The sequence below is a fragment of the Manis javanica genome, chromosome 2 (assembly GCF_040802235.1).
Source record: "Manis javanica isolate MJ-LG chromosome 2, MJ_LKY, whole genome shotgun sequence".
In the NCBI taxonomy this organism is placed as follows: domain Eukaryota; kingdom Metazoa; phylum Chordata; class Mammalia; order Pholidota; family Manidae; genus Manis; species Manis javanica.
This window is the reverse complement of record NC_133157.1, coordinates 186535848-186553657: the sequence shown is the minus strand read 5'-3', so window position 1 is coordinate 186553657 and position 17810 is coordinate 186535848. Positions and strand designations below refer to the sequence as shown.

General features: G+C 34.6%; 1 protein-coding gene across 4 annotated transcripts in view; it reads left to right on the top strand.

The window, feature by feature from the left end:
- UBR5 (ubiquitin protein ligase E3 component n-recognin 5) overlaps positions 1 to 17401 on the top strand; it is a 133119-nt gene extending 115718 nt beyond the window's left edge. For 3 of the 4 annotated variants that reach the window (XM_073229914.1, XM_036995290.2, XM_073229913.1), the window contains exons 48-59: positions 2257 to 2500; positions 3926 to 4037; positions 4674 to 4818; positions 5701 to 5831; positions 7512 to 7572; positions 9457 to 9632; positions 9838 to 9922; positions 11306 to 11461; positions 11766 to 11879; positions 13299 to 13443; positions 14689 to 14774; positions 16790 to 17401. In XM_073229914.1, the coding sequence (XP_073086015.1) occupies positions 2257 to 2500; positions 3926 to 4037; positions 4674 to 4818; positions 5701 to 5831; positions 7512 to 7572; positions 9457 to 9632; positions 9838 to 9922; positions 11306 to 11461; positions 11766 to 11879; positions 13299 to 13443; positions 14689 to 14774; positions 16790 to 17002 (1668 nt within the window). In that variant the 3' untranslated portion in view covers positions 17003 to 17401. Of the gene's footprint in view, positions 1 to 2256; positions 2501 to 3925; positions 4038 to 4673; positions 4819 to 5700; positions 5832 to 7511; positions 7573 to 9456; positions 9633 to 9837; positions 9923 to 11305; positions 11462 to 11765; positions 11880 to 13298; positions 13444 to 14688; positions 14775 to 16789 lie in introns of those variants that run through there. The other variant, XR_012128341.1, reaches the window with a different exon arrangement.
- The last annotated feature ends 409 nt before the right edge of the window (positions 17402 to 17810 follow it).

The window sequence follows — 17810 nt, the reverse complement described above, 5'->3', positions numbered from 1 at the left end:
GTCTCGTCTTATGTATTTCCTGTCACAGACCTTAAATCAGCCATTTCTTCAAGAAGACTGCTGCCTTTTAGTAGAAAATTGTATTTTGAAATTACTGTCTAGGCTTTCAGTTTGCTTACTGCCTACTGAGTTGGTTATTGTTTGTGGGCCTTTTTAGTGGATCACGCTAGGAAATGCTCTTTTAGAAAAAAGAAAATACATCGGGAGTTCATACTGATATTCCCAATTCAAATTCAAGATTTAGAACCACAAGGTTCTTTTTATCACCCCTTACTGTTTATCTCTTTTCTTCCAGATTAAACATCCAACTTTCCAACACTGATAAAATTACTCATCTACATTTATGCCACGCACACGCATAGCAGTCTCAGAATCACAACATCACTGCCACCAAGTTGATTATCGAAAATAGCTTAGATTTATTTGCAGTTTTTTGTCCATAGATCGTATCAGTTGCAAATGGACAAATTACTTTGTTTTAAAGTCACTTGAAATTATTCCACTTTCTGTGGTTTGGTACCATCTCCTTTTGTTTTATTTTGTTTTCAGTTGTTAGGGATTACTTTCTCTTCTGATTTTGTTTCATAATTAATGTAAAATATCTACACTTGCACCCACAGAAGAGGGTGTATTGAGAGAAATCTAGTTTCTTTTCCTGTCTCTTTTATCATGACCCCCTCCCTGCTTCAATTTTTTTTCCTAGTTTGTTTCCCTCCTCCCTTTAAAAAGTAATTTTATTTTATTAAAAAAATGCTTTTAAGGTATTATTGATATACACTCTTATGACGGTTTCACATGAAAAAACAATGTGGTTACTACATTTACCCATATTCTCAAGTCCCCACCCATACCCCAATGCAGTCACTGTCCATCAGGGTAGTAACATGCCACAGATTCACTATTTGCCTTCTCTGTGCTACATTGGTTTCCCCGTGATCCCCCACACCATGTGTACTAAACATAATACCCCTCAATCCCCTTCTCCCTCCCTCCCCACCTGCCCTCCACACCCCTCCCCTTTGGTAACCACTGGTCACTTCTTGGAGTCTCTGAGTCTGCTTCTATTTTGTTCCTTCAGTTTTGCTTCGTTGTTATACTCCGCAAATGAGGGAAATCATTTGGCACTTGGCTTTCTCCGCCTGGCTTAAAAAAAATAATTTTGTTTAGAACTTTTCATTACCCATCTCTCTGTCACACTCTCCACCCCAAGTATGCTATACATTTTGCTCCATCTTGCTTTTCCCAGTTAACAGTGTATCCAAGATAAAGCCATAGCTGTATAGAGCCTTTATAGCTGCTTAGTCTTAGTATTGCATTTTATGGTTTTATGACAGGTTTTTCAGCCAGTGTCTTATGGATAGGCATTTGGGTTTTGTTTCTAATTTTTTGCTGTTAAAAATAGTGGTGTGATGAATAAGCTTCATGTGTGGTTCTTTTTTTGGCTTGTGTATCTTTGAGATAGTTTCCTAGACATGGTTCAAAGTACATGTGTTTATATATAAATTTTGTAAATACCTCAGCTAATGGTTGTATATTTTTGCACTTTCAATATCAATACAAGAATGCCTGCCCCTGTAGTCTTGCAGGCAGTTGTCAGATTTTTAGATTTTTGCCAGTCTGATAGGTAAGAAATGTCATCTCGATATAGTTTTAATTTGCATTTCTCTTATGAGCAGTTAACCATTATTTCATATATTTAAGGCTGTTTTCTTTTTTCCCTGAGCTGTGTTTGTGGATGTATCTTGCCCATTTTTTTATTGTTTTTTCCTCAATTTTTTAGAATCTTTAGGTGATACTATGCTATTCATGAATATGCATCTTTGTAATACAGGGTGCATTTTTCCCAGTTTGCCATTTTTCTTTTACATTGCTTGTGGTGGTCTGTTACTGAAGGAATATCCCATGTTTTCATCAAGTATTTGTTTTGTTTTTTTTTTTTAACATTGACTTTTTTGATCCACTCAGAATTTATCCTGCTGGCAACTTTCAAAATGGAATGAATTGCATTCTCCACCAGATCTTTTAAGAAAGTGTTAGAGTTGAGTTAAATTCCATTATCCTGATTTAATTCAGGACATTATTGTATGCTTTAGAATGTTGTTTATTTGGAATGTACAAGCTTGTGGAAAACTCAGATTACTTCATAGTTATTTATATTATCAAGGAAAAGCTGAAGTTAAATTTTCAGATTTCACATAGAAAAATTTCAGAGTGATTTCCAACATTGAATTTACTACTATTTTGGTGTTTTAATAGGTTGATCGGGATCGAGATCTTCTTATTCAGCAGACTATGAGGCAGCTCAACAATCACTTTGGTCGAAGATGTGCTACAACACCAATGGCTGTACACAGAGTGAAGGTCACATTTAAGGATGAGCCAGGAGAGGGCAGTGGCGTAGCACGAAGTTTTTATACAGCCATTGCACAAGCATTTTTATCAAATGAAAAATTGCCAAATCTAGATTGTATTCAAAATGCCAACAAAGGCACTCATACAAGTAAGGACTCTACAGATAACATACATAATAAAGTAATTCCGTGTTTGATTGAAACAGTGATAATCATGTTTTTATGTGTTTATAGTGGAAGGCCTTGAATGTACACTTACATTTTTATGTAATTCTGTTATAGATTAATGATTTAATCTTAAACTACTCAAATAGAAAATTCAGCTGTCTCCACTTTTATTGCGACATTTATTTTCACGAATGTTTGTGCTTGTACTAATGAGTTTTCCATCTCAACTGTTGCATGTTTGAGGGGAGAGGTGGGAGATCTGTGGTAACAGAAATATTCAATGAGCAAAGTGCAGTATTTCCCACACCACTCTATTTAATTAATGTAGATAGTTGAGAAGAAAATGCTATTCTCCAGAGGAGAGCTTTTATTCCAAGTTGCTACTGGTCCCCAGTGAAATGGAGCTTGCAACCAAATGTAAATCAGCTATGTCACTAACTTTCATTATTTAATTTATCAAGGCTTTGCTTTTTGGTACCAAGATTTTCTGTATTAATATCCTGATGTAAGCTTTACCTCTTTGAGGACCAGCACTTTGTGATTCAGATTCCCAAAGTTATTCCCAAAGTAACCTCAAAAATTATAGTCTAAATTCTCGTTAAATTTTAAAAAATCTATGAAAACAAAAGCCTTCAATAGGCTATATTTGGGGATTCATGTAAAGATTATCAGTCTTGTAGGTAGATGGATATATAGTAACAGAGAGAGGGAGTTACTAAAAAAAAAATCCGGTTTTGTTTAGACTGTAGTTATGTCACTGAAGTTTGTAAACTGCCACCACAGAGGCTGGATGAGCTCTAGAAAGGACTGAGGATGAAAAGGTGGAGAGCTTACCCCAGGCTTTCATCATTAGTTTCACCATTTGACTTAGTCCTGTAATAAAAAGAAATTGGCAGATGTGAATGAGTAACCTGGGAAGTCATAACATTTCTGAAAAAACTTTTCTGCACACTTTTTAGGAAACTATACTCTGGCTTATGCTTAAGGTTTTAAAAATCATAGTTATAGCCAATGTTCTGGGTGTCTGTAGTGCTTAATGAATTAAACTAAGAACGGAGAAGGTATTAAAATCTGACTCTAATCATCTAAGAAATTTCAGCATTGTTTATGGTGAAACTACAGCCCCAAGCTGCTGTGTATTATTTCATTGCTTTGACATGGCAAGGGGATAAATTCATTAAACAGTTTCTGAGTGAATACCTGTCACATGCCAATTGCATCCTGTACAATTATTCCCAATCCTAAGAACCATAGAGGAGAGTGAGAAGGGCACTAACACCGATATTGAGGAAGGTGACCTTCAGCTGGCATGTTCTTACTATGTTTGTCTCATGTCCTTGCATGACTTCAAAATTTAAGGCAGTTGCATTTACATTTCTAAACAGTGTATTTCGTATTTTCTTCAGGTTTAATGCAGAGATTAAGAAACAGAGGAGAGAGGGATCGGGAAAGGGAGAGAGAAAGAGAAATGAGGAGAAGTAGTGGCTTGCGAGCAGGTTCTCGGAGAGATCGAGATAGGTGAGATAATTTTGCATCTTTTGTTGAATACCACCTTTTGATGAACTGGAGGTAGGCCTGTAAAGACAAGAGAGAGTCTCAATTGTGGATGATTTTTTTACAAAAAGGTTGTAATATTTGGATATATGGATAGTAACTAAAGTGGTCTAACCCAATGTTACTAAAATATTCTGCTTTAAAAACTCGGACAGTTCGAATTATATTGGCTTTAAAAAAATACCACTCAAATTCCTAATTTAAAAATAATACATCATTCTTCCCAAAATTTGATTTAAAATGTGAATTGTGGCGATTATGTTATTTGAACCTCTTAATTTTTCTCCTGTTAAAATGGGTGGCATTTTACTTTTGACTAAAACTTCTAGGAATTATGGGTGGGCTGTTGATTTCTGGTATTTTAAGTTCCTAGTCCCTTAGAGTCAAATTGAAATAAACATTGCAAGTATACAGATTTTCAAGTGACAAAATCTAGGTGATCTTTATTTCTCAACCATCACTTATTTGGGCATTCTGCCACCTAGGTGCCATCGCTGGAGCTACCTAAATGCTCTGTTTTTCCAAACTCATTAATAGTTGTGCTATTTTCATTTTGTAGACAAAGGGAAATGAAATCATAACAGCTCGTTCTTCTTTCAGAGACTTCAGAAGACAGCTTTCCATTGACACAAGGCCCTTCAGACCAGCCTCTGAAGGGAATCCTAGTGATGATCCTGACCCTCTGCCAGCACACCGTCAGGCACTTGGAGAGAGGCTTTATCCTCGGGTACAAGCAATGCAACCAGTATGTATGGTGCACTTAGCTACCTCTTAACTGGTTGTGCCATTTTTGGTTTGGAATTAAAACTGGTATTTTTAAAAGTTGTCAGCTATTGGCAAGCCATGTGGTTGAAGACTGCAGTCAAAAGGAAGCTTTAGGAGGGAAAGAAGCAAAGTTTGCTGGAGAGTAACTGTATATACAGCTTGAGTTTTATTTTTCCTGTCTGTGCTAGGTTGGTATTTTACCTAATAAGTTCCTTCTATGCTAAAGAATTATCTGTACATTGTACTTAATTTATACATATTGTTACTCTTTGAAGCAGACCTTTTCTGTTACCAAACTGTAGCTAAAACATTGCAAACAGTGTACTTAACTGCTGATCAGGATTTCAGGAAGTTTTGTGTGTTCTGAAACAAACTAGTTGTGTTTTATTGGTCTTTATACATAAGTTTATGTACAGGTCATAACAAAATAATAATAAAATCCATGATATGTCTTACCCTTGTAGGATTTTTTTCTCTTTTCCAACTCCTTCACTTCTTCCCTTTCTCTCTTCTTTCTACCATAAGTGAAAGAAATGTTTCTGGCGCTCTCAGAGAAAAACAGAAACAAAAAATGGAAATTGAATATTTGTATATTTATTCATGGTTATCAAAAACATTTAAAAAAAGCCTTGTCATACAAATTTTAAACTAGCTTAAACAAGACTGCTAGTTCCTGGACTATTCATTTTCTTCTGAAGTTCTATATAATTAAGTTTCCAGTTTTAATACCTTACTGGTTCAGAAATCTTGTATTTGTTATCCAAGTTTCCTACATTTTTTGGGGGGGTGGATAAAAGACTGCTGATTTAGACAAGAGATTAACAAATAGTAGGAACAAGTAACATTTGTTGATCATTTATAGGCATTTGCAAGTAAAATCACTGGCATGCTGTTGGAATTATCCCCAGCTCAGCTGCTTCTCCTTCTAGCAAGTGAAGATTCTCTGAGAGCAAGAGTAGATGAAGCCATGGAACTCATTATTGCACATGGACGGTAATGTTTACAATTGGGAAGGCATTTTAGTTTAAATATCAGCTATTTTTTTTTTAGGATGTGGGTTCTACTGTATCTTAAAAAAAACTCCCTGTTGTGATTGTCTTTTGAACATTTTTCTACAAAATACAAGACTTGAAATGTCTAAGAGATGGTTTATAATCTATGAATGACACAACTGCATTTCACATGTATTAGAAAGGTAGAGTTTTAGCAGGCACTTGGGTTCTAAAGATCGTTTATATACCTGATATAAGAAATCATTTGTAAGAAGTATGTCTCAAATTCTCCACCAGAATACCCATGTGGCAGAGGCCAAATACCTCAAAGAATTGGGTTGTAGTCCTGAGTTCTTGCCATAAGCATGAAATTTCTTTTAGGCCCACTGACATTAAGTCTATGGAGGTTTTTGCTTTATAAAAATATATTTGTTTTAATATAAAACTTTAAAAACACTTTTTCTAATGGTGACAAGTAAAAGTGACATTAGGAAGATACCCCATATTTATTTTGTGCCTTCTGTCCTGGGGCTACTTTAATGCCCAGTTTGAAGCTCTGAAGTGTTAGATATTTTACGTAAAAATTTCTGGGTTTTATCTCAAGTCGTGATTTTGAATGAGGAACTTAGATTAGCTATAGTCCTAGGGATGGATAAGCAGGTGGGCTAAGCACTGAAACTTCATTGACACTTAACTACTTCAGAACCTTTGAGTGGTCTAAGCAAAAAACTGTTGCTAGAAGTTTATTTTCTTTGCTGTTAGTATTATTTGTCTTCTCTGGACCTTTATGGTTCTTTATTCCCCTAGCACACTGATACAGATCTACCCATAGAAAAAGTTGTTAAGGAATGTGCATTCTTGATAAAAAGATTTTTATAAATACATGTAAGGGATGTTAATTCAGTAGAGATTTTTGTTGACTGCAAGTACATAGAATATTCGCTGCTTTAAGCTAGTTTTATGGAGGAGTGAATTTACTAATAGTCTAGAATAGTTAAATACACTAAAGAATTTGATTCCCATTGTGATTTTAAAAAAATTTTTTATTAAGGTATCATTGCTATACAATCTTACACTCAGGTTTTACATTGTGATTACTACATTCCCCCTATTATCAAGTCCCCACCACATACCCGATTACAGTCATTGTCCATCAGCGTAGTAAGATGCAATAGAATCACTGCTATACTTCCTTCCCCGTGTCCCCCCTATATTATGTGTGCTAATCATAATGCCCCTTAATCCCCTTATCCCTCCCTTCCCACCTGCCCTCCCCAGTCCCTTTCCCTTTGGTAACATTTAGTCCATTCTTGGGTTCTATGAGTCTGCTGCTGTTTTGTTCCTTCAGTTTTTGCTTTGTTGTTATACTCCCTGTTGTGATTGTCTTTTGAACATTTTTCTACAATGTGCCCCTGAGCTTATGCTTCAGTATCTTATTGAAGACTGAACTTAAATTTGTCTCAAATCAGGATGCTTTAGCTCATTATCTTGATAATGTGTGGTTTTATTTGTGTATATTACTGACTTCTCCTAGAACTGTAAGTATCCTGGATGTTTTATTTACTTAAAAACTTAAATACATTTATAAATTCTTAAAAATTTAAATTCATGTGCTTCTTTATACTAAATTCTAGAAGTTTTAGTTATCTGGAATATGGAAGGTGTTTTTGTTTGTTTTTAGGGAAAACGGAGCTGATAGTATCCTGGATCTTGGATTATTAGACTCCTCAGAAAAGGTACAGGTAAGGGATGTTTTGTATGCATACTAATTTAAATCACTTGCAATTTAAATTTCATAAGTAGGAAAGAAAGCTGTACTTACAAAGAAATTATGTCTTTATAACTAAAATATGCTTGATTATAGTAGAGAAAAAAGCAGAGATAGATATAAAGGTGTCACACACAGAGTGGTGAGATTGATTTAGTTAGGATTCAGCATAAACCCCATTCATTGGCCATCTCCAACTGAGCACAGACTGATTAAGCTTTAATTTAGAGATGTCATGAATTAATATCAGAAAATTAGAGGGACAGTATGGGCTTGTTCCTCAAGAAAGCAGTGAGTGCCAAAAATACAGAGAACATGTGACATATGGTGTGACAGTAAGGAAGGCTTTTGTAGTGCATTTTACATTTCATTCTTAAGCTACCTGAGCACTTCAGTGTTAGCCAAAACGGAGCAAACCCAATATGCTCTCAGTTGTTTCACTAATTACAGCTAAAAACTGGACAAAATACAGAAAGGAATTGCCTGAAGATTCTGAAAAGTAAAACATTAGCACACAGATTGGAGAGAGAATCAAATTTTGAAAAACCGATTGTTTCAGGCAGGAGAATAGAGTTGATCACTGTTACTTCATTTTAGCTGGCATGTAGAAAAGGCTTTGAGCACTGAACTGTAGTATAAACCACTGTCCCAAACCATCCCAAATGGTGCATGTATACCCAGTGTAAAAAAGGCTTTGAAAAATTAACTGGTATTGGAATTACTGTGCATAGATGATACTTCCAGTCTGAACCTAACCAGGTCGATTGCCTACTAAAGCTAAAAAAAACCCCAGCCTTCTCCATATCATTTAACAAGATGCAGTGTCTCACAACTTAATATTCAAAATGTCCACGATACACTACAAAGCTACTCAATATATAAAGAACCAGGAAAGACTGACCAGTTCTCCTGTGAAAAGCAGCAATAGATACTACCTCCAGATGACTCACTTGTATAATTATCAAAGATTTTATCTCATGTGAGATAAACGCTAATGAATAGAAAGATAGAGATTCACAGCAGAGAAACAGAAACTTTATAAGAGAACCAAGAGAAAATTTAAAATTAAAAGTACATTTAAAAGAAAAAATTTACTCATTAAATCAATAGCAGAATGAACCTGACAGAAGAAAGTGTCAGTCAATTTGAAGAGAGAAATTATCCATTCTGAAGAACAGAGAGAGGAAAGATACCAAAAAAAGCCCCAAAGGAATAGTTTCAGGGACCTGTGGAACCGTATCAAGAGATCCAACACCTGTGTCACTGGAGTACACAGAAGAGGAAAAGACTGCTGCAGAAAAAGATTTGAAGAAATGATAGTTGAAAGTGTAACCACATTTGGTGCAAGACATAGATTTACAGATTTAAGAAGGCCAGTGAACCACAAATGGGATAACCTGAAAGAAAATTATATATTACAAATTGCTGTAAAACTAATAAGCATCTAAAGAATAGTGCCTTACATAGAGGGAAACTGGTTTGAAAGACAATGAATTCCTCATCAGAAACTGTGGAAGACAATGGAACATCATCTTTAAATTACTTTAAGAATTGTTAATCCAGAATTATATATCCAGCAAAAATAACTTTATGGAATTAAAGTGAAAGAAACTACCATTTCCATTAAGTAATTTTATTTAAATGGAGAAGTTAGACAGTACAGGACAAAGCTTTGTATAGCACAATTCTGAAAGGATGAGTTTAAATATGAATGTTGCTTTACCTACCTGACTTCATGTTGAGTGATTTTAGAGAACCAGTTTATATGTTTTGTTTTTATTTATTTATTTTTTTAATGTTTTGTTTTTAAAATCATTCTCAGGGCTTAATCTCTGATACTCTGTTACTCTGTTACTAGGAAAACCGAAAGCGTCATGGCTCTAGTCGAAGTGTGGTAGATATGGATTTAGATGATACAGATGATGGTGATGACAATGCCCCTTTGTTTTACCAACCTGGAAAAAGAGGATTTTATACCCCAAGGCCTGGCAAAAACACAGAAGCAAGGTTGAATTGTTTCAGAAACATTGGCAGGTAAAATAACTAATTGGATATATGTGTATCTTAAAAATTGCAGTTTATGAGTCTAAATACAATTTTTAAAATGTGTATGCTCTACTTCATACTGATTAGAAATGAGGCTATAGAAAATTATTCAAAATACTATATGTATATCATATGTATGTGTGAGGTTATATGTGTCTATTATTGTTTTTTAATTTAAATATCTCTTTTTTAGGATTCTTGGACTATGTTTGTTACAGAATGAACTCTGTCCTATCACACTGAATAGACATGTGATTAAAGTGTTGCTTGGTAGGAAAGTAAGTGATTTTTTAAATTTTTTTGTAAAACTGCTTTTACAATTGTAAAATTTCCTTTTATGAAAAATATGTTAGCATACCATATGGTATTAACTCAATATTAAGTTTTAAAACATTATAGCCATTATAAGTCATTTTCAAACATTCAGTGATATGGGAAAAAAATCTCAATACTTGGAGGAGATAGCATAAGCAGAGTGGGTGACGCAGGTGGGCTTGGGAGTTCTGACAAGACCTGGGTCCTGTTGTAGACAAATCCCTTGACTCCCATGACAAATTTTCCCATTTATGAAATGGTAAAGAAAACAGTGTAATGCCTGGCACATAGTAAGTGCTTAGTAGATTTTAACCATTATTATTAGTTCTAGCAGGTGGTAATAGAGACAGAAGTAGTATTGTATTGAGAAGTGCATTTCCAGATTTAAAAATATATGTTAAGATGTATACTGGGGAGAGGAGACAAAAGAATATAACAGAGCATGCTTGATTAGAATTAGCTTATTTTCTTTTTTGTGTTTTGGTAGTTTGACTTCCTGTGCATTCCTTTATGATTGGGGGAGGAGGAAAACCTCGTCCTTTAAAATTAATGTACTAATTTTGCATCTTTTCATTTAAAACACATCTGCCAGTGTTAAAGGTATTTATTACCAAGAAGTTACTTGAAACAAAAAAATAATGTATTTTACAGTCTTTTCCAGATGCACATCACACAACTGAACTGGCATTGTTAAAGTTGTAGTCTACTAATAATTTTATTTAATCAAACACTGGTGAATAGTTTTGTATTAATATAGCGTATCATATTTCTTTTTTTTTTTTTAACTCTGACCCTATTGTATAAATGTTCTTGTGCAAAGAAGAACTGGATTGAAAGCTCAGCAACATAGAAATGTTGATATACTGAACCTCTAACAAGGTTTATGGAAAAGATCATGGAATTGAGTTATTAGACTCAAATTTAACCCAATTATGTGACCTTCAAGTTATTGAATTCCTTTGAGCATCAGATTTACCATGTGGAATCAATCTGTATTTTATGATTATTGACGAGACTAAATAGGATATATGTTTAGTTTGGGAGCAGCTGCTCAGCATAATCAATTTAATAATTTGTGCTGTTTTTTTGCAAATAGGTTATTTTGGAACTTAAACTATCAACACTGTTGGCTCTAAATTTTTTCAAAATATGTATTACATTTTGAAAAAATCAGAGCCAAAAGTTCATTAAAATTTTACCTCTTTAAATCAGTTACTAATACACCAATAAGGAATAGTTTTCCACTAAATATCTTAAAACTAGATAAACTTTCCTGTCATAGATTTTAATTTACTAATGGGGTCAGTGAAGATATTTCTTTGAGTTCTATATGATTACTTTCGTAGGTCAACTGGCATGATTTTGCTTTTTTTGACCCTGTGATGTATGAGAGTTTGCGGCAGCTTATCCTTGCCTCTCAAAGTTCAGATGCTGATGCTGTTTTCTCTGCAATGGATTTGGCATTTGCAATTGACCTGTGTAAAGAAGAGGGTGGAGGACAGGTAAAGCAAATATGTAATTTTCTGATTCTGGCAAAAGAATTGTCTGTTGTACTTATCTTACATAGAAACAGTTTAGATAGATGGGAACCAAGAGAGGGAGAGACACAAGTAGATGAAGTGGAGGAGAGGGTAGGGAGGGGGGTTGGAGATGGATGGAGAGTTCTTTTGTGCTTATTTTGGCCTAAAATGTTTTTGTATTTCCTAGATAAGATATAGAATTGTCTTTAGATTTAAAAGTTTCAGAAAATTGTTACTAGTGCTTTGACAAAATTGCTTTTCAATGGTACTGCTAAATTTTTTATAGGTTGAACTTATTCCTAATGGTGTAAATATACCAGTCACGCCCCAGAATGTCTATGAGTATGTGCGGAAATATGCAGAACACAGAATGTTGGTAGTTGCAGAACAGCCATTACATGTAAGTGTGTTCTGGAAAGTGTTGCTTGATCTAATGAGGCTATTTGTGTCTTCTTCCTGTGTGGTTAAACTAGCTCAGGAGCATATTCAGCTTGTTTATAGAAGGTCAGAAATTTTAAACCAAAATAAATTTATGTACAGTGTAAATTGTACCTGAATGCAAGTACTTATTTTGTTTTGAGTAGGCTACTTTGAAAAATCATGTAATCATCAGAAAGTAAGTTTGGGAAGGATGTTTATGGGACTGAAATGATGAGTGTTTGGGGTCCTACAACTAACCATACTCCTAGTGACCCACTAGAAGGACTCCTAAGATTCAGACACAGTTGTACTCATAAGTATGATAATAGCAAAAGGACTCTCAACAAGGGAAAACAATGCATCAGACCAAGTGTGGAGGATCCAGATGCAGGCTTCCAAAGTTCTCTCTCTGGGGGAATCGGTTGTCACAAAGAACACACTTCACCAGCAGTGAATTACAGTAGAGTGTTGGAGTGTTTGTGTTTAGGGAAACCTGCTTGAGAGGCAAAGCCCAGGGTTTTTATTGGGAGTCCAGTCCCATAAGCATTTCAGCCAGCCATGATTACTGAAATTCAGATTCCTAGAAAAAAGCACATGTTCATCATAAAACAATGTTTACACAAGTAGTCTAGGCAAGCTGGTACAACAAGGTTCATTCCCTCAGGCATACAAAATAGCCACATCAGTTAGTAATATAGGGAACATTACAGAAACCAATTTCTAGGTGCCAGGCAAGGACCATCCCCCAGTCAGGCCCTTCTAAAGAGCCTAACGTCTGCTATGTTAACTTTCTCCTATGGTAAAATATTAGTGTTTCTGATCCATGTAAGGTCTAGAATCATACTGTCAGGGCTCAAATCATGGCTGCACCACCCTCTAGCTGAATAACACTAGTAAGCTGCTTAAGTACTTTATGTCTTGGTTCCCTCTGTAAAATGAGGATAGGATTAAGTGCATTAATACATGTAAGGTGCTTAGAACAGTTCTTGGCATTGGTTATTTCTTTGTGAGCTTATAGATTTGGGGTTTGTGTCTGGGACATTTGTTTTTGTCATTATCATACCTTTCCTAGGATGCTGACAAGATGATAATGTTTTTGACAAATTAAAACTATTCTTATTTAATGACTAGCCTGTTATTAACATAATTTTTATAATTCAATTAATTCCTGGTATATAGCAATATATCTTCACTTTTGAACCTATAGCCTATTTACAGTGTGCTTTTTTTTTTGCCACCTCTTTTGAATCAGTCAATAAGAAATCCAAAATGAAGAACTTTTAAAATGAGAACTAGTAGTATTAGGGTGCTAAAATTAGATATTGGACTTTAACAATAAGTGCTACATAGAAAATAATGTACTGAAAGTAATAAAAGGGTAAATTTTGAAATTCTCTAGGCAATGAGGAAAGGTCTATTGGATGTGCTTCCAAAAAATTCATTAGAAGATTTAACAGCAGAAGACTTTAGGCTTTTGGTAAATGGCTGTGGTGAAGTTAATGTGCAAATGCTGATCAGTTTCACCTCTTTCAATGATGAATCAGGTATGAATTTTTTAAATGTTTATTTAAGGAATAACCTACATAGATTAGGCATTTTATAAGTTTCTGGTTCTTAAATATGTATAGGGGTTGAGAAATGCTGTATTACTCAGGTGTTAAAAAAATCTTTTTAAGACCATTGAACTCTTAATGGCTTGGCATTAGGTCATTTTATTGCTTAATTTTTCAAGGTTTTAAATAATACACGGTTTGGTGTAAATATAAGTAAAAATTTTTGTGGTGAGCAACTGTAAAAGGTACTTTTATATACTGATTTTTAAAAATCCATGTGGCAATTCTATTTGTTGGTCCTTCCTGATTTTCATTAAAGAATTTGACTGCATGATGTTTGCTTTGTAGAGCTGGACCCAAAGCACACAAACACATGGAGACTCTAGAATAACCAGAGGTAGCAATAATCCCCCTAGAATAATGTCTGCCTTCAATGCTTGATTTACTGCAGTTCTTTCTTTTCAGACTCCTATAGTTTAGGAACAGACTTGTTAGCTGTGACTATACAGTAGAGGTACAAGCATTCATTATGAGAGTATTTTGCCTATAGCCCAGATTATTGCATGCACGAAGGTACTAGTTTTGTTTCCCCTTTATCTTTTATGCTTAGCAAGCAGCTCAAATTATAGATTTGGATAAATTGTTTTTTCTTCATGTTTGACAACACAGAGACATCATTTTATAATAGTTTTTATGCTTTTAAACAGAGTTTTCAATACTTGTGATGTAAGAATTTATCTCATACCAAAAGTCTAAGAGGGAAAAATATCTGAAGATACTCCAGTGATGATCCTCAGATAATAAGCAGTATTGCCATCATCTGGAATCATTTTAGAAATACAGAATCTCTGGTCCTTTTGTTCCCCCATTACATACCTAGTGAATGAGAATCTGCATTTTTAAGAGATTCCCAAGTGATTTGTAAACTCATTAAAATTTGGGAAGCACTGGATTAAGGTCATGAGAAGAATCATGATTTATAGAAGAATCATAAATTACAGGTGGGGTTAAAGTCATGATTATCAGTTTGAGGCTGGTGGCTAATTCTTGTTTTCGTTATATTGAGTCAGGACTGATAACTATTGAGGTTCTATAATATGCAAATGGTCTTAATTTCTTGTATTAGGAATTAAAAACCCCCATCCTAAATAACATTTTGATTTTATATTTATTTTTATAAAAAATATTCTAAAATAAAAAACTGATACAGTATGTTGGATTTGTATTCATTCTTAGGAGAAAATGCTGAGAAGCTCTTGCAGTTCAAGCGTTGGTTCTGGTCAATAGTGGAGAAGATGAGTATGACAGAAAGACAAGATCTTGTAAGTTTAAAATTTCACAAAATTTGTAGAAGAACTGTGTATGATAACAACTTTTTAAGTTTGTAATGTTTTGTCATCTTAATTTTGGCTAAGGAAATTATAGTTCAGAAATAGAAGACAGTCTTGGTTTTCTACTCTAGAATAAAATACCTTAGATATTAATAAAGCTGTAAGTAGAGTGAAATACATCTTAACTATTAATGTGCTGTCTTTAGTCCCAGAGTATATTTCCAGCTTATTGCTGAGACATACTTTTTCCCCCTATAGTGCTTGACACATGCTGGCTGCTCCTGTTAGACATGCTTAATTCCATATTAATTTGACTTTATCCCAGTCTTGTGGACCCTAGAGTTCCTACCAATTGCAAATTCCTTATCTCTCCCTATTTAGGGTTCTAACACCTATAATCAATCTTTGGATTCATTGTGTTTTCTTAAGATAAAGAACTACCAAACAGCAAATAGAAATGATTGGCTATTGGCTAATATATATTCTAAGGTATATTTTTGTCTACTCCCTAATTTTTAGCTGTATGTAAACCAGTACATCCTTAGTCCAGTCAGTCAAGTTAAATCTTACAAATTAAAATTTCTGCCTTTTACTGGAAGAAAATTTCAGTCTTTTAAAATCTCCCTTTGTAAGGGCCTCAACAGCTTTAGTTGGTGAGCTTCATTCCTTAAACTCTGATAGAAAAATCTGTTCTTAGAGTTCAGGCAGTATTTTGAGATGTCTTTTGCCCTCCTCCACTTTTCTTGGTAGGTTATCCTTCACGTATTGTTGGTTTTATCCTGCTGTGTCTGAAGGGAAGAGCTGAAAGACATAAGAATATAACAGGGTTTCCCACACTATTCTCCCTTGAATTTAATCGTGCAAATTACAGGGTTTCTAGGGTTAGTGGGTAACACTGCATAGTTTATTTCCCCCTTGGAGAGTTACAGTTCACTCATAAAAGTTCTGGAAAAAAAACCCGGTTTTGTTGGGGGTTCAACAATGTAGTCATCTGCCCTGTTTAATCCCACTTGCCTCTGGAGAAACACACCTCTAAAGTGAGTGGACTGGACCAGTGGATACAATGAGCTTTATCTTTTGAGTACCTTCTAGCCCTTTTATAGTTCTTTGACGATTTTGAAGATCCTGACACTTAGCAGAGCTTCTGTTCTGCCCTCTTCTGTGGAATTCTAGATGAGAGTTCTCATAAAACCAGGCTCAGGGAATAACAAATTATTTTTTTAGGTTTACTAGTCACTCTGGGATATTGTGTATATATATATATATTAATGTACTATAAATGCATTAGACTTAAAAGGTTTTATCTTAAGAGATAGGCAGTGTCTTACTATTACTGAAGAATGGTGTATATGTATGTATATATATGGATCCATGAGGAATGGAATGTATTAGTAAAAATATTTTAGGAAAGTGTATCTTTGGTTATCATAAGTAGAAGTTAACATTCTTATTTACACTGTACCATATAAAATAGCTGTGTAGTAGAACTCAATAGTAGTATGGCTTCTTGTATGGATTTAGATTCTAATAGATTCTCCCCAACACTTAATTACTATAATAAAATGTGTATCACAGTGCAGCACAGACAATACTGGGTTATTTTGCAATAGATTAAGTGCAAAAAACTTGTTTGATAACTGTGCATGAATTTTGAACCTTTTTGGGGGGAGACCCTGTGCCTTATTTCCACTAAGAGATACTCTAGGGATTTTGCTACTGGAATGGCTCTTAGAGAAGAACATTTGGTCCAACAGGCTTGTGTTACAGATGAGAAACAGACCCAGAAACAGAGTCACTTTTCTATGTACCTGGTAGCATTTTTCTCTTTGACCCTGAACCCTCCCTTTTCAGTACAAGAAATAAAATTTAAAACCCAATTCAAAATAATCCCCCTTCCTTGTACGTTTTAACACAATAATGGGGATCTCTGTATGTAATTACTAGAATTAAGGGTTGAATGTTAATATATTCAAAGCCAAAATTGTTATTATTATACTCCTGTTTAGGTTTATTTTTGGACATCAAGCCCATCATTACCAGCCAGTGAAGAAGGATTTCAGCCTATGCCCTCAATCACAATAAGACCACCAGATGACCAACACCTTCCTACTGCAAATACTTGCATTTCTCGACTTTATGTCCCACTCTATTCCTCTAAACAGATTCTCAAACAGAAATTGCTACTTGCCATTAAGACCAAGAATTTTGGTTTTGTGTAGAGTATAAAAAGTGTGTATTGATGTGTAATATTACTAGCTAATTTTGTAGATTTTTTTTCCCATTTGTCTATAAAAGTTTATGGAAGTTAATGCTGTCACACCCCCTGGTGGTTCCTTAAAGAGATTAAATGCAAACATTCCTTGCTGAGTTTGTAGCTTAAAGGCCAGAGAAGCACTGGCAACATTTGACTATAATGGTTTGCTAGTCAACAACTTCTGGGTCTAACCCCAGCCAAAGATGACAGCAGAACAACATAATTTACACTGTGATTTATCTTTTTGCTGAGGGGAAAAAATGTAAAATGTTATGAAAATTCACTGCTGCCTTTGTGGAAAGTGTTTCAGCAAAGGTTCTTGTATAGAGGGAATAGGGAATTTCAAAATAAAAAGTTAAGTATGTTTTGTGTTTTCATTTTAACTTTCTTTAATGGTGTTTAATTTGTGGTTGGCTGCAATTGTGTATCATGTATATGGAACTTTTGAAGAGTTCTGGACATTCATATCTTAGAGATGAAATCACTTTTACCTATAAAAACCACTTTTATTGCGGTTTATTCTGGCTGCATTGAGCTCTAGAATATTAAATGATATCACTAATATTTGCATGTAATTTGTACCTTAGAGTGAGGGCACTTTTTTTGTACATATGGGGCCAATGCACAATATTTTATCACAATTTTTTTCTTTGTATCCCTGTTTCAATGAGCAGTCAGTCAGGAGGTTACTTGCACTTCAGTTCTAACTAGACATTTGTACTAAAGTATGTCAGTTATGTAAACTCAGCCTGGGCACTTTCTGATAACTGTAA